Raw genomic sequence first — 23785 nt, 5'->3', positions numbered from 1 at the left:
CATTTCTTCTTCTGGCTTTAACTGGATGACTCTTCACATGAGGGTATAGCCGATGCTGTTATGCTCAACTCACCGCAGCCCTTTCTCGTAAGCGAAAACCCAAGAAGCAGTGGTTACTTTTGCATTCATTGCCTATGAACGACCGACCGGCAGTCTCGACAGGCCGTCTATAAGGCAGACCTAGCTAGTTCATACACAAGATGCTTTCTGTATGGCGATCTGCAATAATTAGTAGAACAGCGGCATTACATGTACATGGATAGTGATCATTAGAGAAAGGTATCGATAAGTGTAAGCAAGCTAACTTAAAAACAGACACCTAGTGTTAATATTAGTCAGCATTCTGATACGGAACAGCTGCTTATCGCTCATGTCAATATCCCAGATAATCCATCACTACTGAAAGACGCATTCGCTTCGAACTTCATGTGTAGCAGCAGCCTGATATAGCTTTGGATAGAAAAAACTTCTAGCAAAATCTTGCTTCTTATATGCGTTTAATTGCGAACTACTATAGGGATGTACTAAACCATTTTCAAATAGCTTCAGAGCTCGATTTCTATTCTAGAAAAGCCTTCGCCTGAACTTTCTTCAATGCATAGTATCGCAATAGCTAAGCTCAATTGATATGACTCAGCAAACTACGAGATCGAATTTCTGGTACCTAATCAGAGTGAGCTTTCATTGGCAGACGACGACTCTGCTCGAAAGGTTTCCTTCTACAGACGATGACAGTCTGAGGAGATCTATTCACGATAGGTGAAATTACCTCGAAAATGCACGAGGTCAAAATGACAGCTAAAAATGTTTCTTCCGTTATTATGGTATATTGAATTTGACGCATTTTTTCAAGTATTAAGACGTATGATTTGCATACGTTTGCCATTACTGTGCTAACAGTATGTTGGCCTCAAAGTGGGCCTTAGTTAGCAGCACTAGATTTCGGACGTGATGCCTGGCCGAAAGTCAATGCTTTTTCTCAAAGCAAAAAAAAAAGCTTTTTAGTATTTATTTACAGCTTAAATATACTATCAAAAAGCAATACAACTCTTTGGGATTAAGAGTTATACACATCCGTTTTGAAGGCTTATTTTGACGCAACTCTTTCTCTTATTTTCATGCTTATATATAGATATATATATCGCACAATCCTGAACAGGAAATAGGTCCACCAACAACTATCTTACAGGTGATTAGTCCTTTTCATAAAATCTCATAACAATTTCAAAGGCTTGCCATTTTTAGCATTAGCTTTCCTTGAAGAGAATTTTCCTTGTGCTCTTTTTTCTCGTTTTTACGAATTCGGCACCACATGTTACCTTTCAGCCCATTAAAGTTCGGTTTCGGTCTCGAACAGGCTCGTATAACTTACTGGTCACCTACCTAAAGGCTGTTTCCTTATGATGGTGCAGGCAGAAGTTCCACAAAGGACATGAATGTGCTTTACATATTTCTATTGTTTTGCAGCAAACGCCGGTATTAAGCGTGCACGCATTAGACTACACACCTACACTTATCAATCCACTCTTCGAGGACATTTTTAATTAGTTGAAAGTCATTAGATATAACATGAAAAGTGGATTCGTGTTTTAGCTCCTACTACAGGCAAATACTATATGTGAAATCGAACCTAACACTTTATGATAAATACACTAACATTTAAAGAGGATTTTCCTGGTTTCCCAGGTTTCAGGTTGAGAGCCCAGGTTTCAGAAAAAGGCGACAATTATTTAGACAATTGACTATGTCACTTCCCCAGTGGTCACTGCGACATTGTGCTTTTTCTTAGTTAACCTCTAAACCTTCTATTTAAGGAAACGTATATGATTACGCTTGAAAAAAAATACGTAAAGTTTATAGAAAATTGTAGGAGCTTTACTTACATAGGAGCTGTAGGATTCTGCTAAGGATAAGGATGTGCTAGGGTGTAAGAAACCCTAGCATAAATAAAGTGGGCCTTTTCGCCGAAGGTATAGTAAATTTCTTGCGAAGCTGGTCACAATGAGTGTAAAGCGCATACATAATCCAGCTTGAGATGGGGCGAAAGGTTTGTCCACGCTTTCGTCATCATAAACTGTATAGCGAAAAACCATAGTAAAGCGGTAAGTCAACCTATGGTGATCTGCGTTTTTCTTTTCCTGTAATTTAGTTTCGACAACTCAGATGAAAAGAAGCAAGCCACTAAACAGGTCAATTTGAAGAATCATTACGTTTCTTCTAGGGACTCTAAACGCAGTGAAACTCGCTATCATAACACACAACGTTGGCCATGACCACTACAGACCTGTTGAGGGTAAGCGTAGTTTTGCTGTATATAACCCTTTGGCTTCCCAGCTAGATAGTATCTCAAACAGAGTTCATAAAATTAACGAATTTGTAAAAAAAAACGCCTCAGAAGAGGTATTTCCGCCAATCAGCTATATTGTACTGACAGATAGGTCAGTCTGAAGCATGCATAGGCAAACTCCTGAAGCACGCCGTGACGGTGCTATCTTTTTTATCTTTATCAGATTATCAGTTGCGAAAATTCAAGGAGAGACTGCGGATTCACGCACCATATCTTTATCCTCACTGTCGCAAGGGTTTTAACATAAAAGTGGGGCTTTTCATAACTTACGAGAGTACAACTACAACTTTTTCCCTATTGCCGTTTCAGGATATTAAACATCATAGCCCTGTAATAGGGTTAGCCGAGCTTACAGTATACCAACAAGAAACAATGATGTCCTTCATTTTTCACCTATCTTTTTCGAATTTTATGTCCGCTACTGCTGTTCGGCATTCTATAGGACGATTGGCTTCCGGTACGAAGCGAAGTATGCCTACGCCCGAATTCGAACTTAGACATCAACGTGTTTCTGTTCCTTCATTTACTTTCATTCAACCTATTACACATTATAAACGTTTACGATCAACGTGACCAATCACGTATGCCATCGGTTTCTGATATATCCAATAACGTTTCCGTTTCTGCATTTACGTGCCAGCCTGATTGATGACAGATTCAACACGAATCACGCTGTTCGTTCAGCCCGGAAAACATACGCATTCCCGGCGCAACGACGCGCACACCCATACCGCCAGTATAAAAATCATAGTTTTTAAAAACAAACAAATACATTTAACTATACGCTATTGTTTCCTTTAAACAATTCCACGTGGGCAAAGGCAAGTTATTAGTATAACTTGCCTTATATTAATATTACTATATTTTCCCATAATATTTTTATATCACTTTTGTCTTAGTTAATAGTTTCGATCCCACGAATAAGTGCACAGTCCTGAAAAATGTCAAGGAATCGCTTTCACAAATGAATGATATATGCATAAATATTAAAAATAATAACATAAGTCTTTTGAAACGGTTTACATACAGTCTACTGTATCATACAATGAATTTATACATGGAAAACATGATTACGCTGTGTTTATTTTCAAACTTAATTTAACTAACTTTTTATATTTTTATTAAGCTGTCCCATCATCAAAAATGCTCTGGAGCTTCAACATAACAATAAAGATAATAATATTTATTTCACGCAGTTAATTTAAATATGCAACGTGAAGTGGACGAGAAAGACATTCCTTTTTTTTTTTTCAAATATATTGTACCCGCATATTGTGTTTATTTATTTTATTTAAACAACAAAACCTATATATAACCTATATATATAACCTAGAATTAGCCAGGCGAACATTGCTGTAGTGATACGTGCAGTATCCTAGATGGGTTGCGACGAATAGGAGTAGCAGATGTGTGTTTCTACTATAACTCCAAAATCCATCGTGGTTACATACTCATAAGGACGTCTGTGCACACTAAATGGGTACCCTATCGACCATAACCCGCTTGTTACTTCCGTTCCCTCCAGGCTCAATAAAACTATCCTATTTTATAGCAAAACCAAGCACGAATTTACGGTCGGGGTACGTGTCAGGAAGGTATAAACTTTGCAAAACGTCACATTTTAAAAAACGATTCCTCCGTAAAGCGGCTACAACGCTACGGGATTCTATTGGCGTACTGAACCAGGATAGAAACCAGGTAAGCTGACGAAGTAATATAGTTGATACGGTGCTGCAATCTTCAGAAAGCCCATTTTGAAGTTGTGGCTCATACTCTAGGAAGTAAAGATGGCCGCCCTGAAAAATTCAAATCGAAAAAAAGCTTGAAATTATAAAAACCTATTTGTTCAAAAAGCCTTGACAACGACAGCATCCTGTCTTTTTCGTTTCTATTTGAAGTCTCAGTAGTATTTTTAAAATGTGTAGGTACTTCTTATTTCCCTTCACCGCCTACTTGCATTCCGGACCCTGATTGTTAATGGGAATTTTTATTTTCTATTCGTATAAAAATGCCGTTAGACGAAGAGAAGGTTACATGTTACCCGCCATTTAGATTTCAAATTTCGTTTAACGCCATTCTTTTTGAGAGAAAGAAAACATGAGAGCGTGTGTTTCAAAATGAAATTCTTCAGCCTCTTGTTTTGCATCCGTATAGAAGCGCTTCTACTAGTTTTGTACTCAGATTGAGTAGATTTATGGATGCACATATCATATAGTTAGTTTTTTCCACTTATGTTATGTAACTTTTAAGTTACTGGTAGTGCGCATTTAAGCCAAATATCGTTATCTCGGATCTGCATTTTCGAGCCTTCCGAATTCTAGCTCAGCGGTGCAAACTACTAGATTATTTCAGGCCTACCTCAGCAAGAACTCTATGGATATCTCCAATATGAAAGTCGATATCCCACGAACTGCACAGCATTAAAGTTACAACAACAGCGTCAAAAGATCCGTCGGAGAACTTGCTGAGCGAGTTGAGGTTTCCTATGCTCATATAACTTCTTTTTCCACTTACTCGTCGAAGCGATCGATCCTCGCAAACGATTGTATTTTGGCTATCTGAAAATTTTTAACAATGACGTGAAATTTAATAGAAACACACATTTAAAATACACAGATAATGTAAGACTTTTTTTTAAAAGAAAACATTATAGGAGGAAGGATTTTTTTAATACATTGTTTTTATAGTTCAACAGAGTAAGTGTGTTAAAGTGTAATAATGGTGGTAGTTACTGATAACAAACAAGGTTGTTTGTACAAACTAAAACTTCGAAACACTTTTTTTTTTCTTAGAAAATGCGGGCGAATGCATGTACGCACTCTCTGGGCAGCCTAAACTGTCCTTCCATACGATCTTATCCTCTACCGTTAGTTTGATTAAAGATATCCCTAAAAGGGGGATCTCAAACGATATACTCATAAAGAAGCCACCATCCCCTGTTGGGCCTCCTTGAAGGTCCAGCATTGCTGCTCGCATTACTTCGGAGCCTTTGAGGGTAATATAGAGTGTTTTTGTTTGTTCTATTGCTCGCTCGAGAGCTGCCTCCGTTAGGGCTAGTTTGTACTCTGTTCTGTTTTCATCGTGTTTTTTGACGTTCTTCATCAGAACGTCGACAAAGAGTGATTCCTAATCTCCAACAAAGTGAAGTTCCACGTTGTTAATGTTTTATTTTCTACCTTGCGCGCGCCCCCTCTGTAGAACTCGCTTAATTGCCATTGAGGTGCCCGTTTCTTAATGAAAGTATTTCGCTACCGACAAGGCCTGCTTCTGCTCGATTTTCGCTCAAGCCTTCTTTTGTGATGTATCTTATGATCATAACACAGGTTTTTAGCAAACCGATGTGTCGGAATTCCGACGGCCATTATTTCCTTTATTATCTAGCAAGATTCATTTAACGAATCTGCTGTTTCCTTTCAGAAAGAAGTTGATTCGGGGTCTAGCATTAACGCGAATAAATAAATACATGGTTCCTTTTGTTCAGTTCTGCATTTTACCAATAAATAAAGCGCCTATTCTATCTCTATGAGAAGTGTCTCGTGCCATCGCTTCGTAGGGCTTTACCAGGATATGCTCGAGTGTGTTGTCATTTATACTCGCTGCTTGTTCCTTACATTCTTTGCCTATTTCTCCTATTAGTCAAACACCATTGATCTTATGCTTATGCTATATTTTTATAAGAGGAACATGACTTAGGGTTTTATCATCGATGTGAACATTGAAGAAGATATATCTGTGGTCACTTCTGATTGGTCGTCGTCTGGTCGCTATTCTTTTGCTAGAGGAAAGACGCTTGGGATTATTATCGTAAAGTCAACGAAAGATTGTGGTTCTCTTCCGTCATTGACAACCAGAAGGTTTCTTTCGGCCATTAGTTTTTGTATTGGGAAATCCCTTGCGGGCGAGCGTCTGTAGCCTTATTACATTAAAGTCTTCTGTTAGGATAATCTTTCTCTGAGTGTCCACACTTGTAACCAATTCGCTTAGAAATCGTTCAAGCTATCCTTCTACTCGATTTAGTAAATGGTATTGGCTGTAAATCATTGCTACCCCTTTAATATCTAACCATCATCGGCCCTTAAGCATTTCATATAGGTCTAACCCCCAGCATACGGCACCGCAAATTCGCTTTGAAGTTATGTTTAGGGAATTAGTCTTAGCAGGTACAAGGAGTTTTTGACTAGCCAAGCCTACGCATTAAAAATGATCAAATCTGCTGGTATGCTTCTTACCCATTTATATATATATATATATATATATATATATATATATATATATATATATATACAAAGTGGGGAGCATCTATTTTGGGTCGAACTTTGCTAGGCTACTTCTCGCAGTAGATACGTGCTTAGCCGCTACTTCAGTCACGAAAAAAAAGCAGGTCTTTCTAAAACCAAACAACAAATTCATTATGGGGAAGACGATTTGTGTTCAAATCACCTGTTATCCAATCTCTTCATGTTGGAGGAATCCCCATCAAAACTAAAAAGTTCCTTTTTCATCTGGAGTCAACGACCTAGGTAATTACCAGTTCGTATGCTGCGTCTAATAAATCCGAAAAAGATTTCAATGGAGCAGACCGAAATATCCTCAAAAGAATTTAACTTCAAAAGGCTTGAAGCTTATCAAAATGGCTGAGGAAACAATTTCTGATACATATAGACTTCTTAATATTGATATTAAAGGCCGTCTTAGAGGCCAGGAAATTGATTCAGTCGATTAAACTGTTGGACCTCTTAGCCATTTTCAGCTTTTGCATTTTGAAAATTCCCGCCTTACGGAAATCTAATTCCGTCGGACTTTAGTGTACATAGTTTATTTGAACGACATTTCGTCAAGTCTATACAAATATCGCGTGAAGCACGGTTATTCTCGACAGGTTATTTGCGGATTAAAGAAAGAATATTTTGAAAATGGCTAAATAAGTATGAATCTTAAGGTGAATATGTTATGCGTTAGATTGAATAGACACGATCATTAAGAAAAATTTGTTTAACTATTTGTTTCGATTTAGATGTAGTTCTAGAACAACCCACAAGGAAAATTTCCACTTTAGATAGAGATATATATGTATATAAAGTATCAGCCATTTTTCCAAGTGGATCGGTTTAAACTGATTTATTTCATGTGATATGAGCCGCGCCGTCGTTGGTATCACTTTAAATCTAGGATTTGGCAGTAGTAGATGTGTTAATGCTGTTGGAATGCCTTTATTCAGATTTAGGCAGAATGTCGTGAGGATGTATGAAGTTTCTGCGAAAGTTTATTCCATTTTACAGTTTTAGTAGGATAAAAGCACAAAAAGGTGGTCAAAGCCTATAAGAAAATTGGGCTGTTCGTGGTCAAAATGCATTATTAAAACAGAGGGTCTACAGATGATTTTGTAGAAATTCCGATATGAAAGATTGCCGATCGGAACGGTCGAAAAATATTGACTGCAAAAGCATGACAGGTGAATGGTCATGATACTAAGGAATTAAAGATCGGCCGCCAGACAGTTTCAAATCGTTTGAGAGAAACCGGGTACAAAAAAGCTCGGTTTTTGAATGCCGCATTAATTGACGCAAAATAATGTACTAGGTCGTACTCCGATCTGCGAAGCTCGACAAAAACGCAATGAGATTGAGCCATCACATACGACAATCATGCCCACATAAGAAATGTGTTCTACAGTCTGTGACAAAAGCCCAACTGACGCCAAAGCAGGCGATTGCTATAGGTTTGGTGGGATTGAGGAGTGCATTATGAGCTGCTGGCGTTTATGAATCGAACCTATGCTAGCAGTAACTGACAAGATTGCAACAAGCTGATGAAAAAAATCAACTAGAACGGAAAAGGCGTTGTCTTCTACTATGACGATGTCAGACTATATACAGCTTTAGCTACCCAGCAAAACTTGGGTGGGAAATTTTAAGGCACCCTTTCTATAGCCCTGACATTGCACCGTCAAACTGTTATCCATTTTGATCTGTACAGAACTTCCTTAATGGTGCTAATTTAGCTTTAATGGAAAGATGTAGAAATCACTCGCGGCAATCTTTCGCCCAGAAGCCGCGGAAGCTTTACAATGGTGGAAGTATGATGCAGGCAAAAAAGTGACGGAAGATCATCGATCGAAGAAATGGCCCATATGTAGTTGCATAGTATTATTTTGAAATATAAAAAACCCCTTGTTTCAGTGTCGGCTTAGTTATCGTCAATACTTTTCTGGCAACGGTACATAAACATATAACTTCAAATGCATTCAAAACAAATACATTGTCTACTGTATTGAGTGTACTCAACAATATATACATACTTATTACTTACAATATGGGAAGTGCTTATGATTTGATGTGAGAAGTGGATTAACACAGATTTCAAGGATACGCAGTTCATCGAGTTCCGAGGGGCTGCATTTTTGCGTTAGCAAACTTGGATCAAGAACATCGACGTCAGGCATCGCTGCAGAAGGTTTATTGACTGATCTTTTCGAATGACGAATTTCCCTTAGATGCCAGAATAGATCCTTTTTGTATGGTTCCATTGCCCAATATATGTCTGGAAACAGAAAGAGATATTCAACGGTTATTAATTCGAGTTGCAGAACGTTAATATACCTATTTATGCTTTTGTTGAAGTATCCTAGGTAAGTCCAGCAAGACCCACTTCGGCTGGACTCCAACAAGCTAAAGAATGGAAAAACGTTTCTTTAGAGCTCTAAAAGTAATTACTTTATTGCAAGACTAATTTTAGAGCTGCAAGAATGTTCTGCGGTACCCGATTCAACCATTTACTTAATTTTCACCGACAACTGTATCTTTTTCGTAAAAATGGTAAGATGTTTGTTTCAATTAACTTTTTTCATTTCATCATCAGATTGAGACATCTTAGCTACCGCGAATATCTCCAGAATCAAGTACCGTCGTCGATACAAACAACTGCGCACGATTCAAGGAAACTATACGTACGCAGAAGCTGAATCTGAAATTTTAGATTTTGATTACATCAAATACCTTCTATAATCAGTTAGATAACGTCTACTGTTTGGACTTATACAAATTTACTATTAATAATATATTCAATTGCCTACTTACCTGGATCATACCGAGACCGGTCTGCTAGTACATAAGATTTGAAGAAATAGATAATTGAATTCATCTTGACAACGGTAAGAAGAACGAATGAATATCGTCGTTCCAGTTGAGATTATCATGTCCATTTACCAAACTATAGTTACGTAACTTCTTACAGAACTGCAGAACTTAACTGCAGAAAACAATGGTTCCAATAAGACTAGATTCATTGTAGAAGCTCAGCACGAAGTTCAATTCACATCATTCGTTTGACGTCGTGTATATATATATATATTCTATTCTCAACCAGTCTGGAAGATTTACTCGACCACCTGAAAATGACAATAAAGATGCCTGGTAAGTTGTATCGACATATGAGAGTATTGTGTTGTTTGTTCCTCGGACTAGATAAATATTTCAACGAAGCCTTTTATATAAGCCAAGCAAGAAATATCTATTGTGACGGCCATGTACATTTAATACGACAATAATTCACCGCGATTACAGTTTTGATTGGCCAGAAGCATTCACTAGTCACGTTTAAAATATTCCTTCTTGATCCATAGATGACTTCTTAAAATAACCATGCGTCAATCGATATTGGTAAGTACAAGCTTGTTAGGGTGTTGCTACATACAAAAATTCTACCGGCATTAGATTGTGGACTGACAGCAAAGCTAACGTCCCAAAAATGCATAGGCTAAAAAAGGGGGGCAAAATGCTAAAAAAAAAAAAAAAAAAAAAGTCTTGAAAATACTAGCGGTTGGAGCTTATCGGAAGAGCCCAATCAACAGTTAATACTCTTATCTTAAATGGAAAAATATACGTATATAGCGGTAAACTAAGCCGTAGACATCATGTACCAAAATAAATATTGAACATCTAAAATGTGTCTATTTGTTGTCTGATTGAATGAAATGTATCTTCTAGGGAACTTCTGGCTACCGCGAACGAAACGAACTATCTGAGCAGTACGCGATATCACGCAGCCGCATGTCGAGTTATTAAACATCATAGAGCTATCTGAAAAGCGTAGGGGCAGTTACGCGTGAGCAGAGCAAAATACACAAACGGAATAATGAACCCAGGATCTCACGATACCCAGAGTTACAGATTTAGTCAACATGAAGACGTATTAAGTTATAAATAGTATCTCCTGCAAGTCCAGATTTTATGGAAGGCTGAAAGAACCAAGGTAGTTCAAGTTACTATTAGCAAAGGCATCGACTATTTTTTTTACGTCAAATTTACTTCGTTAATTAAACAGTATTGAGGAAGCAACCTATTTAATTGGGTGGTAGCAGAATAGGAGCAAATTAGAATCATATTTTCCTACACACTTAGACACACCTACCAGAAGAACCTTACTTAGGACTAATTGCTCTTACGAGACGCCCATTCAATAAATGTAACTAATGGAGCAGTAGTTGGATAAAATTAACTATCGTACCGTATCCCCAAGGGGTTCACGCCCTTTCTTACGATTACACCCGTTCAACAAAGCTCGTCTGTTTGCAAATGATTTCATCTGATGAGCTGAGAACGAATACCTGTAAAGGTGGACGGGCAATTTGCCATAAATGCATATTCACACAGCACTATATATGGTTAAAAACACAGCACTGAGGACTATATTTATTGAATTATGGGGTGAATAGACTTAATGTAAGCAAGAAAGAAAGAGGTGCTTAGTCTCAAAATGACGGAAGTGGTTACTTTACGTGGTTCACGCAGTCGGCCGGCCGTTGGCCACCGGCCGACCGTTGACCACCGCACGGCAGGCTCAGACGCCAACAACAGCAGGCTAGCCAGCCAAGTAGGCGGTCGGTCGGTCGGGCGGTTAACAAGGGAGATAGAGGACGGAGCACAGAGGCCATCTTAGAGGGAGGAGAGACCGCAGGAGAAAAGCTCGAACCTCCTCTACTCCGCCCTTTCCGGTTCCCCTTGCCTTGTACCGGGAAAGGGGATACAGTAAACTGTACAAGGTTAAGCAGCTATTTCATGATGTCGCATCCTATAAAGTATTATAAATCTTAGTTCTCTCGAGCTACTGCACATATCAACGACTCGGACGAGGTTATTAACCAATGCTGTTGTTTGGGACTGAAAGAGAAGTTGCTGGGCATTGTCCCGAAGCGGAAAAGCCATGCTAGTTCACACAAGCAACGCACTCTCACTTACTCATAACGCCGGAGCAATACGGGAAAGGGAAGTCGGCATACGTCAACTATTATTTGTAAACTGTCAGCTGACTGCCGGTTCATTAACTTGCATTTCATCGAGTTCCTTTTTCTCGCTGCCGCTTCTGGCGTCCGACTCGCACTGCAGGTGACTTGCAGGATAGAGAGACGCATAGTTTTCGTTAGCGTTAAGTACTAGGCTGTTTCGAGGGCAGTGATACAAGCGTATTCCATTGCTGCCCTAAATGTTGGTCCACTGAATTGATCATACACCGCCCTTCACAACGTGAAGAGTACCAGAATAGTTTATTATTTTCAACCGTTTGACGCAATAGGGCTTTTTGTCAAAGGTAAGTAAGTGAATAATTCGATAACTTTTACTTTTTGTTATTAACCGTAATTTTAGCTCTTCATAAATAATTGAGTTTTATTCCAAGTTTTTTTAATAGGTAACACGCTTTTTTTAAAATCTCAATTATAATGCTTCTTTAATCACGGTGGTTATATTGTATGCCGTTGAGAATCGAAATGATATATGCAAAAAACAAATCTCAATCCTTCTTTTAATGGTTACTGCCATTTAAGACCGTTGGGATCTACCAGTATCGTATAAGGCTGTTTGACAAGAAACGCTAGCGCGATCATTTCTTGAAGGTTATCTCGCCCATCTTTCACGCGAGACCAGGCAGGTTATTGCTCTCTATTGGGTGCAAAGTAGCTCTAACATATTTTGCGCGAAAAGCTTTCATTGTGCGTGTCGCCGTAACACACTACGATCGTTTATTGTAAGAATCAGTAACGTTCTATAAATTAAATAAATATTAAAAAAAGCACGAAAATTTTATAGTCATTAAGAATATCTATATTTCCAGCGCGGGTAAAAAAAGAGTTTTGTGAAGTGATGTGATATCAACAATGCAAATTATTGAAACTAGTACATAACCATCAATTAACTGAACATATGACGTAAGTAAACGTACCGCATTTGGCGTATGGTGAGCTCGTCGAGTCTACCACCATCGTATCCCTCCATCACCATCAGCAAACGACTCCGCTCGATCTATTTTTTTACGTTATTTTATTAGATTGAAGAGCTAAAATGCTCGAGTTCGTTTGTAGTCGTTTGTAAAAGCTAACAACGTTTGTATCTGCTGAATTAAATATAATAATTGGAATGGGCAGTGTCATTATTTTGCAAACGATAATCTCTGTTGTTACATTTACGATACTTAGTAAATTAATTACTTGACAAATAGCGAAGTAAGTGCTCAGAGACGATGGCCAGCTAAATTAACCAATCGAGTTCTGTGACGCTACTCAGTGACGCATAAGCATAGCGTTACGGCTTTAAGTGCACCTCTTACAACAGTTAACGCGCGTACTAATAATACCTTAGAATCAATAAGATGGGTCTGATACCTTGTAGTGAACAACACGGCAGATGTCAGTAGTTCGGTAATAATAATATAGATGCAAATCAATTTATTACCCTGAAAGATCCATTAAGAATCTATCCCCATTTAGATATTCGATAGAGCTCCTCGACTGATCGAACTAATATGGCGCTTAGTTACAGTGCCATGATATAATCTGTCGTTCAGTCTCTGACGTTGCCTTCTTGGAAGTACTGCGTGGAACTGCTTAAGGTAACTTTTTTTAGGTTACGTCGTCCTGTTATGCAATATCTAGGCGTAGGCAACATCTATTTAAAACTAAATGCTTTTATTTGTAGTTTTTAATTACAACGTAGACAACAAATCAGAAAATTATAATTGCTGTGAAAAGAGAGATGTTAAAAAAGGGCGTCGTAGAATGAACTTTTTCAAAGAACAGATACCAAAAGTTTGAAAATCTCTCGTCAGTTGTCGAAAATTCTCTACAACGTATTATGTATAGTGAGTAGGCTCGTAGTGCTACGTACAGGAGAGCTGGTGTGCGCAATAATCAAACGGTCGAACGAAGTAGCTATAGCAGATATATCGTATATGCGAGCTTCCGGACGTCCATTGTTGCGCTCTATCCTCAATCAATTTTTGTGACTTCGAAAATCGAGCCAGGCCCAATGAGCTGCTGAGCGTTTTATATTTCGTTAATTTACACCGCCACGGCTGTAACATCACGTCCTAAATTGAATTCGAGACCTGGGCGATTGCAACTCCCACCCATTACAAGTTCTCGCAGGTTCTCCAAAAATTACGGGTCGTTTTTTTGCGCAAGGGTGAGTGAATCCAGGGAAGCAAGGATAACAATGTCCCTGTGCTCCCGTACATTGCGGCTTACAGGGTTGACTGTATGCCGATTTTATACAAGAACGCTAGCGCTAGTACACATATATATTACTGCTCCAGAGCCATCGATTTCGACCGAACGGCCAACAGGATAGTGCCGGCGTCATTCGGGCCACAGTCTACTTCAATAGTAATTCTTTTGACACTCGAGTCTTCCTGACTAATATTCTGAACAACCATGTACCACGTCTAACAATTAGAAAATGTATGCTTTTTGTAAAAATCTATAGCCAATCAATATAATTATTACATTTAGAATTAATCAATGCGTTTTGGTGAAAAAAAAAAACATGAATCGCTGATTTAAATTTTTGCCATGTGATATATAACTGTTGTGAGGAACACTTGAAAAAAGTTTAAATTTAAACTTAAAAGAAAAACTATATGTATACTATAGTTGCTTCCCCTTTTGGCCATCAAGCAGTAATAGGCTAAAATACCATACCCTTTTCTGACAACAGCCTTTAGAATCATAAAATTTCCCGATAGTAAAAGGTAAAGCCGTCTCTAACCAGTCCTATTTTTTCAGATGTGTCCATATAGAAAGTATTTGCATCTACATTATGCAGTCAATTTTACACAGTGGGGGACTAACGACCAATAGCTACTCAAAAATTGTTATGTCTGGTCAACCCAAGCCTATGGTAAAATATAAGATTGTTTGTTCAGGTTCATATTCAGGTTTTAACTTGATTATGTGTGGCCTGCATTAAAATCTCATGTGTAGTTCATAACTCACAAGCACTTTAGTCAGAATTAAGTTATTTTGCTTACGAAACCAGAGTGAAAATCAAAAAGAAGCTCATGATAAGAACACAGGCAGTCTTTAGTCAATAAACAGCAGCATTAATATTTTTAGCGCTATTTAGCCCCGCAAAGCCTTGCCCCTTGTATTCGTACTCGTTTGGACCTCATATTTAAGCTCTTTATTACAGCTCTCCTTTTTCATCTATCTAGCTAAATTTTCAACGATGTTTTCTGCTATTAAGAGTTTCTGCTGCTGTAGTGCCGACCAGCTGCTAATATTAAATATAGTGGTTACACAAATAATTGTTCAGTAAACGTTTACTAATCAGGTTAGCTAGAAAACGGTAGATGTGCTATCTTTAATTCTCTTAAAGCAAAATAAGACCATTTAGCAGTAAAGAGCCTGAAATCGCCTAAAAAGGACACCGTTTACGAGCACTACTACTCACAATATGACCAGCTTCTCGTACTACAAACATTTAAAAAAAGAGTACTCGACGAAGAGCAGAGTGGCGATGTGCAGACGGAAGAACTTCTTCAGAAAGAGTATCAGCTATCACAAGGGCAATGTGACATAGCTTCAGAGATGCACCCTCTCAGCAGTGGCGAGACACGAAGGGATCAAATAATGATTGAGTCATCGAAAAAGATAAGCCAGCAGGAACGTTCATTTACCAAGAGGGCCATTATTGTGATAATATTGTGGCGCTACTTTCACTCTGGTAATCAGGGCAAGATTATACAGAATTTTTGTTTTTTGCTACCGTCCTATAGGTTTTGTTTTACGGGAAGTCGTAGTGAAGCTAATTTGATTCAATGCATGGTTATTTATTGAATCAGTCCAGCAGTTTAATAGAACAGTTTTGCCGTTATGGCGCAAAATCGTTCTTCTATTCTTCACCTAGTCAATGTCAAAAACATACAATTCAACCTAATGATGAAGTAGAGATGAAGATTTTTACGCTGATATGGATACACCTAGGCATTTTAGGCTCGTGTGATCCCGCCTGGTAGATCCTGAACCAAAGCAAATTAGTACATTCGGTATAATATGTAACTCTCAAGAGGTACTTATATAAGTCTTCTTTGAGATACAGATTTTGTCTAGTTTGACCCTCTAATACCAAACGCTACATATATATCAAACTCATTAATACGTTGTCTTGGATATTGCCATCGACTTGTGCCCTGCAACTAGGCGAGTCGGTACTTGAGAATCTTAAATACAGCAGACAATCTTTTCAATTTCAAATAAGAGTTTTTTCATTAGAGGATAATCAGATATTTGATCAAATTAACTAAATTGAACATCAACGAAAAAAATTGCTTTTCCCGATTTTTGCTGTTTCGGTAATATAATTGTATGCATCAACGCCTTAGTTTATGTTAAAGACATTGTTTATGTGGCCATAGATAATAGAGATACAGCTTCCATGGAACTGAAAAAAGCTTGCCCCTGTACACGTATGAACTCCCACTTTACGAACATTTAACAGATTTCCTCAGATAGTCGTCATTCAACTAGAATCTTCAAACTTCCTAAATGGCATCGGTTTACCTAGGAACGTTTCTAGTAAGAACCGATTATTTTCAAAATTTAACATGTTGAAACAGCTTATTAGTCCTTGCGAACGGAGGCTCGATCGGTGCAGCACATAAGGAATCTCAATCCGCCGCAGTCATTTTTACAGATCTTGTGGTGCGATATCAGAACTGTTAGAATAGGACAAGCCAGGCAGGCTAACGTAAATCGAGAAGGTGCTTTTATGACATTTACGTGCTAAAGAACTCTTTTTTTTTGAACGGGATAGACCCCTTTCTGCTTGCGCATGTATCTTATTCCTATGTGTGATATTGTTGGTGTGAGTTAGTGAAACTGATCAGTACAAATATAAAATTGTAGGGTGTTCTAAGTTCTGTTCAAAGTTAGTTGTTAAGGGGGCAATTTAGCTAGACATTTTTTCCAATAAGACCATACGGTACTGGAACTGAAATTATGCACGTGTAGAAAGGGCCTGCGCCTTTATGTTTATAACTATATATAACTTCCAGCAAAGAATCATATAATGAAAACTGTTGATCCACTGTGCTTAATTTTTGGGTTCTGGGACGGAATTGCTTGGAACCTTTTCAGTATGGATGTTCTTCTAGATTCATACATTTTCCCCTGTTCGTAATCAGCTGTTTCCCGATATTGCATACAATTTTTCGTTTATTTCATCGTAAAGAGTAAAAAAAATATTGACAGCCTATAGTCTTATTGAGAAAACTGTTTGATTGAGTAATTTTGCCTCTTTTGATGAGTTATGGAGATTTTCACGGAGATTTGAAGCACCATGTGAGAGGCAATGTTTCGAGTTGCTCTGCAGAAGTGTCCACCAGAGGAGGTACTACGCAGCTCGAACCGAAAGCGGGTTTTGATATTTCTTCGTTAGGCCTCGGCTGTGCGTTTTGCAATCTCGGTCTGTCAATCGCACTCACAAATCAAAATAGCTCCCGGATTGATGTATTCTCGTTTACCCGTATCAAACACATTCACACGGATAAGGCTGTATCTAGGCGATAGTACGAGCGCTCATCACATAAAATACGGCATAGGTTTGATGGTTCAAGCTAAGGATAGGAGACTGTGCCAAACAAAGCTTTGTGGGATTTTGGTGGGACAAAAGCCCACTCAGTGGAAAAGCAGACAGTAGGATAGTACACAGTTACAAGAGTATTTTTGTCCTATACTCGCGTTAGGCGCATTTTTCTAGTTCGGTGGTACTAATTTCTAAGATTTCCGAGAACTGACTGAGAACGACCTAATCAATAAGTCGCCAGCAAAGCGTACAAATCAGTGTTCGCCAAATATATGTATTTTATATACAGTTCATGAAATAAATATGATGGGTAGGAATAAGAAATAATATGACGATAATTATTGTCAAAAAACAACTGAATCACGCCTTGTACTGCCAGACTTACATAATATCGCATCTTTAATACCTTGATTTAGTAGCCTTAAATATATATATATATATATATATATATATAGAACAATAATTAACGATATATACATATATATTTAATTGACATGTGATTTCAGAAATGGACAAAATTTGCCCCGTGGTGCCTCTTCCCTTAGACGAAGTGGTATTGGCCGATCTCATGGAAGATGCTAAGGACTTCGCATTTAGCCATGGTCTAGTCTTCAAGCTAAGAAAAGTTTTACCGTACGACTATTCCGTCACGTTTATACCATTTGCATTATTACCCTCGCCTTGGCCGAAGGACCAATACGATATGGTCTGTCAACTTCAAAAAGATATCAATTTGATCTACTACCGCGTTTCGAATAACTTCGATTTTCTAAAGGTTAGCTGGCTACAAGGCATTACGTACACCAACCAACACTTCTTATTTATTAGTATTATTATTATAAATTAGATGTCTAGACAACTTTTCACTGCTAAAGTTATGTGTACCTATATTATATTAATCACATATCTAGTGTCGACAGCGATACTAAAGGCATGTTTATGGTTATTCTCAGAAAAATACCATATAATAACAATGTGTTGAACGGCGCATTGTGAAAGCGCTACCTGTATATTTTAATTGGCCAAATTTCTAAATTCAGGATTTGCGAGAAATGCCTTCAGTAAATAAAGTATAGTCATCAAAACAAACTACAAGTAGCTTTTTGAGGGATAATTGTTTTCCTAAATTCCGAAACGAATCGTTCATTATTGTTTTGCGGATTTTCATTAGAAAAATTAACAGCGCTTAAAAAATTCGTAATATTTTTGTGGAACCTGTAAACAGGTTTGCTAAATTCGATAAATCGAAATACATGGTGCTCTCAAAGTCACACAGCCCTATGATAGATAAACCGAAATTTAACAGTTTTGCAGGTAGTCCTCTGTGTAATTTTTTAAATTTTAGTTTAAAAGTACATATTCGGTTATTATAAACGTTTTGATAAAAAAGACTTAGGATCACTGTTTCAAATACCTGGCGACGGCGTTACACAATTCGTGTGTATAAACTATTTAATTTGCATATGTAGATAGAGAAAAAAAACACAGTAAGTGCGCGAATGCTCAAAGTTTGATTAGCTTCTCATAAGAAGCAAAGCCCTATATCGAACGAATGAAGCTCGTTGAGATACATATAACTGTCTTTCTTCTAATTTTTAGAAGAGTCTACAACAAATATGCGAATTTGACGAATGGACCAGACGACTCTGGCAAATCTACGAACGTACTTATGAGTCTCAAAAAGATGTCCTTTCCCTTTGTATCATGAGGTCTGACTATATGGTTGGACATGATGGCCTCGCCAAACAGGTGATTCTTTTTCTAAAATAATTTTTCCATTTTCCAACACACCCATCCTTTAAGTGTAAGGTAGATTTACTTATTACGAATGTCTACTATGTAATGATAGTCGCAGTTCGACGCCTCTTATTTTAAGTCTTTCTAATATATCCTATTTTTTTTATCCTATTTTCTAATTTTATATAAATGACTAATCATAGTAATACTAGTAGCCTTTGCGGAAATTGCTATGATATGATTATTATATATTATTTAGAAAGTCGTGTCAGTAAGGAAAATTAGCAGAAATTTATAAATCCGCATTACGCCAAATGAAAATTGCGGTATAACTAAAAACACGACGATCATGTTTGGATGTTTATATCAATGCTATCAATGGGTTAAGTTTTTCATGCAGAATAATCTTAGGCTGAAGTTTAAGGCAGCAAACGTTGACACCGAAATGTTTTGCTCTAGTCCTCAACGTAACTAGCATTTCTATTAGTGTTATTATTTCCATAAGAACATTTTTCTTCTAAAGGGCACTTCATCCATGTTTTGGAGTCAGAATGTCAGGACACCTCTCTTGATTTAAGCTAGGTTCTGGTTATTTATTTATTATTAATTATTGGAGCATTACAGATTGAGGTCAATACGATATCAGCGGGATTCGGTGGAGTATCTCCAATCATGCTTGCGCAGCATAAATACATCATGTCGAAGTTACATCTTCATAACTTCCGCCGTGCATTGCCAGAAAACGCTGGGACTCGCGTTGCACTTGGACTGGCTCAGGTACTAAAATGAAGCTGCTTCTTCAAAAATATTAGCTCCAACAATTTTTCGTGTGTCAAAGGTCACGGCGTTACGTGAGCTGTGGTGACATCACTGAACTTTGATGCCTCTTTGGCCCAATTGTGTACTGAGCAACTTATTTCTATGTGTGCGTAAAAAGCTAAATTAGTGTTTACAATAGTTTCTTTTTATATACGCGTTGAAATGCACGACTTCAGCTTGTATTACACGAGGGCAATCCTTAAAGGACTGTGTCACTTACAAGGCGGTCTGCACAAAATTTTGAAACAATTTAGATGGCAAAACATAGTGCATCATTTAACGAGCTTACATCTAGGCAATGTTATTTGGACTAAGCATGTGCATTCTTTTACTAGGCGTGGGAGGCTTATGGTAACAGAGAGGCGGTAATATGCTTCGTTGTTGAAGATGTTGTCTACAATACGTACGATCAAAGGCAAAAAGAGCTGGCGCTCACTGAAAAGTACGGAATCGACACGCATCTTATTGTGCGGAAAAAGAACTCCGACTTACTCCGAGTTTGCGTGAAGGACGGAAAACTTTTTTTGGATAATATCGAGATAGCCGTCGTATATATGAGAACATGGTATGACCCCAGTCAAATTAATTCGGAAGAGCTCTGGAGAATACGAGAACTGATTGAAAAGAGCAGGGCGATTAAATGTCCCAACATCGCATGGCACCTTTCTGGTAAGCCCGATCAATGTAGCCAAAGTCGGCTTGATGGTTAGATCTACAGGAAAAGCTAGCATCACGCAAGCCTCATAGAGCCGTGGCCATATTTTAGTCAAACTCGATTAAATACGTGCTGTTCTCATAGAGTTATTTTGGAAAGAGTAGCACCTTTTTTAGCTTCTGAACGAGAAAGAAGTCGCAGCAGATGTCATAGATGTCTAGAAGATTATGTTCATCGAATAGTTTAACGAACCCTTCGAAGGTTAACGATCAATAATCAAATTAAACAATTGTTGGCGAAACCAACATGTACTGTAATGAACTTGCCCTAAGGCAGATGATTGCTTTTTTGCATCCTTGAATGACCGCCGTTGCAAGAAGCATTAAAAAACATGACTAAAAAATAGGTTATATGTTAAGAGATCTATATAAGGGTGCCTTTCCAAAGGAATATTAATAAAACACAACTTTTGAGCGTGTTCAGAAGAATTAAAAAATTAGCGAAATAGAGATCTTCACCTTAAAATAAGATCCAAACTTACTTCGCCAAATTGGCATCTTTTTAGCTTCATGTACAATCTTCTTCACTAATGAATATTCAATACTTTGAATCGTGTGTAGGTCAATTATATCAAATGCATCCGAACCGTTTTTTAAAAGGAATTCATCGACTTGCCAGAGCATGTGTCAAAAATGATCTTCAATGTAGTAATAGTCAACAACACATCACTAAGGGAAAAGTGTGTTTTTTATATGAGGCCAAAGGCATTTATGTAAACAGACCCTATCTGAAAAATGGTGGAAGCGCTAGCTGCGGCTTTTTCGCATGAGTTCGCACCTCTTCCACTCAGGGACCGTAGACTCGTTACTTGGCAATGCGGACACAGGCTTGAGTTCCTTGAAACATATTTTTTAAGAAGAGTGTGGGTAAATTTGATGCTTTATATATTAGAGTAGACTGGACTGTTTGCAATGAACATTGAAAGATATTGTCGAATATCAGCGCACGCTTGCTACAGTCGTTTCCGAGTGAAACAATAGTTAATTTTCATTTGTGTTGGAAATAATTGGCCTCTGTGATGAACATTTCTTCTACAGTCGTCACTGCTTTCGATCACTGACTTTTTTAACAGTACAAGTATAGCAGTAGGCCACATCTGTCGGCATGGTTACGCGAAGGATATTTAGATAAAACTACATCCTGCAATAAAACTTTTTGGTTGCAGGTTCTAAAAAAATACAACAAGAGTTAGCAAGGCCCGGCGTATTGGAAAGGTTCTGTGATGATGTGGAGCAAGTGCGAAGGGTGCGGTCAGTTTTCGCGGGTCTGTATGTACTTGAGGAAGCAAAGACCCTTGAAATGGTATTGGCAGACCCCGAAAGATTTGTTCTGAAACCGCAAAGGGAGGGTGGAGGTAAGTCGACTGGAAAGGAAAAACCGTAATCACTAGTCGTCACTATGTTTGTCGATAGCAATCCTACAAATTGCCTTATTAAGAAGGATTTTAAAAGCCTCTATAATGTAATAAAACGTCCGGTTGTTTTTTTAGGCCATAACATATACGGAAGGGACATTGTACCATTTCTAAAATCCCTACCTGCGCCTAGGCGACATGAGTTCATAGCCATGGACATTATCGAACCCGTCTCCTGTAAAAACTATCTAGTTAATCGGGATAAAATCACATTCACCGAAGTTGCAAATGAACTTGGTATATTTGGGTAAGTAGTTTTTTTTTTTATCTGAAATATCTGCGTATGTAAATATCCTGTGAACATCTATCCTACTAATTTACATTGTATTTAAGTTAAGCAGTTTTGGTTCTGTTCAACTGTATCTTCGTATAGATATTAGAGCACGACCATCAATGCAGAAAGAGGTTATACTAGACTGATAGTGAACTGTTTAATGCTACTGATCCTAAGACCTGTATTATAAGCCTTTACGTCTAACCTAATTTTAATAAACTGCTCACGCGTAGACTACAAACCAACGTTGTTCCAGTCGCAATTTTAGTTTACGTCGTTGCATTGCTTCAATCATTGCATTAGGCACAGGATCGCTGCAAAGTATGGCACTAACCAATAAATGCACTCTACTAAAGATAGCGCTTTTATTTGAGACAATAGTTGTCTATCGCAGTTGTACCACGTATGTATTAAGGAAAGGTAGTAGCATACCATAATAACTTACCTTTCGAAAAAGATATGATCCTGTCAGACAGAGCAAAACACCATTAGTGAGAGCATATTCATTAACAACTTTTATATTTGACATTCATTTACCTCTCAGTTACGTGTTAGGCGATTTTCGACGGATTGTACATAATGAAGCGAATTGTGGTTGGATCTTTCGAGCAAAGGATGCTAAGTCTACGGAGGGAGGAATTGCGGCTGGATACGGACATTTGGACAGTCCGTCTCTCGTATAAACATCAAAAAGAGAGAATATTAAGATTTCAGTGGGTCGACTCTTCGCAACGTTGACCAAGTGTCTACTATTCCCACAGTATTGTACCTCACGAACGGAGGGAACACAGTGTGACATAAGAATTCGTCGCCATTTGTACTTTTACTGTTGCATGAAATATAGCTTTCTGCCTTCTTGCACTAATGAGATGTCTTTAGTTGTAAAGCAGTATGGATGTTGAAAATAAGATTTATGTACATACTTTTTTCTCAGCAATATTCCAAACCACCGTTGCTATCAGCGTAGTGATACTAATCTTAATTACATTTATTATGTATTTCATTCCTATAAATTTAACATACCTACAGCATTGGTTTTAGTTACGATTGCATTTGAAAATTAGATCTGATGACTTGCCCACACACATGATGACATTTCACAAAGAGACTGATCCTGGCGTAACTATTCGACACTAGTGTGTATAAAATGTACTACATCTAAAAAAAAACCTACAGATGTTAGATATTATTGCACATTTCCAATAGACGCGCGAGGCACAAAACGGTCTAGGTGGCAGTGAGTTCGAGACCCAATCACCTATATGTCCATTCAAGCAGCAGTGATTGAGTCCCAATCCTGAGTACGAAATTCCGCTCGAAAATTTTGTCACCTATTATGTCAAAGAAAGTAATTACTCTACATTAAAAAATCTGAACATTCTTTACACACTTGCTACCTTCACATGATTTGACGATTTCTACTACCGGTCATGTTTTTTAAAATTAAACTTTTTTAAAAATTAATTTGTGTAGTTCATATGTATTCTATATATAAGTGTATATATTCAATCTTAGGTACAACACAATGCAGTTTAAGAACTACGCAGTGACATGATATCCGAAATATAAACACCGGTTAGACGATCTTTTCAGCTCGCAACTATAGAGCCTGGCAATTTAATCACTA

At 37.9% G+C, this 23785-nt stretch overlaps 2 protein-coding genes across 6 annotated transcripts; one reads left to right on the top strand and one right to left on the bottom strand.

Moving 5' to 3' along the window:
* Nucleotides 1–3410: 3410 nt before the first annotated feature.
* On the bottom strand, nucleotides 3411–11264 carry LOC111272780 (uncharacterized). 5 transcript variants are annotated; one of them, XM_022854407.2, is made up of 6 exons: nucleotides 11124–11264; nucleotides 10853–10952; nucleotides 9424–9734; nucleotides 8657–8887; nucleotides 4862–4905; nucleotides 3411–4143 (listed from the first exon to the last, which is right to left on the bottom strand). In XM_022854407.2, exons 3-6 carry the CDS (start codon nucleotides 9485–9487, stop codon nucleotides 3889–3891), a joined length of 594 nt encoding a protein of 197 aa, XP_022710142.1. In that variant the 5' UTR covers nucleotides 9488–9734; nucleotides 10853–10952; nucleotides 11124–11264; the 3' UTR covers nucleotides 3411–3888. The 5 variants fall into 5 exon arrangements, with proteins under 5 accessions (XP_022710142.1, XP_022710136.1, XP_022710138.1 ...); XM_022854401.2 differs by having other exon boundaries at nucleotides 4706–4905; nucleotides 11124–11263; XM_022854403.2 differs by having other exon boundaries at nucleotides 4706–4905; nucleotides 11119–11238.
* A 383-nt stretch (nucleotides 11265–11647) lies between these two features.
* LOC111272778 (glutathione synthetase) lies at nucleotides 11648–23622 on the top strand. The gene is made up of 8 exons (XM_022854400.2): nucleotides 11648–11932; nucleotides 17706–17974; nucleotides 18799–18948; nucleotides 19561–19713; nucleotides 20091–20424; nucleotides 21636–21824; nucleotides 21960–22131; nucleotides 22703–23622. Exons 2-8 carry the CDS (start codon nucleotides 17708–17710, stop codon nucleotides 22839–22841), a joined length of 1404 nt encoding a protein of 467 aa, XP_022710135.1. The 5' UTR covers nucleotides 11648–11932; nucleotides 17706–17707; the 3' UTR covers nucleotides 22842–23622.
* Nucleotides 23623–23785: the final 163 nt, after the last annotated feature.

Source organism: Varroa jacobsoni, unplaced genomic scaffold (genome assembly GCF_002532875.2).
Source record: "Varroa jacobsoni isolate VJ856 unplaced genomic scaffold, vjacob_1.0 contig03226, whole genome shotgun sequence".
Lineage (NCBI taxonomy): Eukaryota > Metazoa > Arthropoda > Arachnida > Mesostigmata > Varroidae > Varroa > Varroa jacobsoni.
This window is presented reverse-complemented; position numbering and strand designations above follow the sequence as displayed.

Bases quoted from the DNA above. Each gene is read 5' to 3' on its own strand.
- LOC111272780 (XM_022854401.2), bottom strand. From the start codon at position 9,487: ATGAATTCAATTATCTATTTCTTCAAATCTTATGTACTAGCAGACCGG. The intron at 8,888-9,423 runs GTAAGTAGGCAA...TTCTGTTTCCAG, and splicing joins CCGGTCTCGGTATGATCCAG to ACATATATTGGGCAATGGAA. The intron at 4,144-4,705 runs GTAGGCCTGAAA...TGAATTTTTCAG, and splicing joins TCCATAGAGTTCTTGCTGAG to GGCGGCCATCTTTACTTCCT.
- LOC111272778 (XM_022854400.2), top strand. From the start codon at position 17,708: ATGGACAAAATTTGCCCCGTGGTGCCTCTTCCCTTAGACGAAGTGGTA. The intron at 18,949-19,560 runs GTGATTCTTTTT...GGAGCATTACAG, and splicing joins ATGATGGCCTCGCCAAACAG to ATTGAGGTCAATACGATATC. The intron at 20,425-21,635 runs GTAAGCCCGATC...TTTTGGTTGCAG, and splicing joins CATCGCATGGCACCTTTCTG to GTTCTAAAAAAATACAACAA.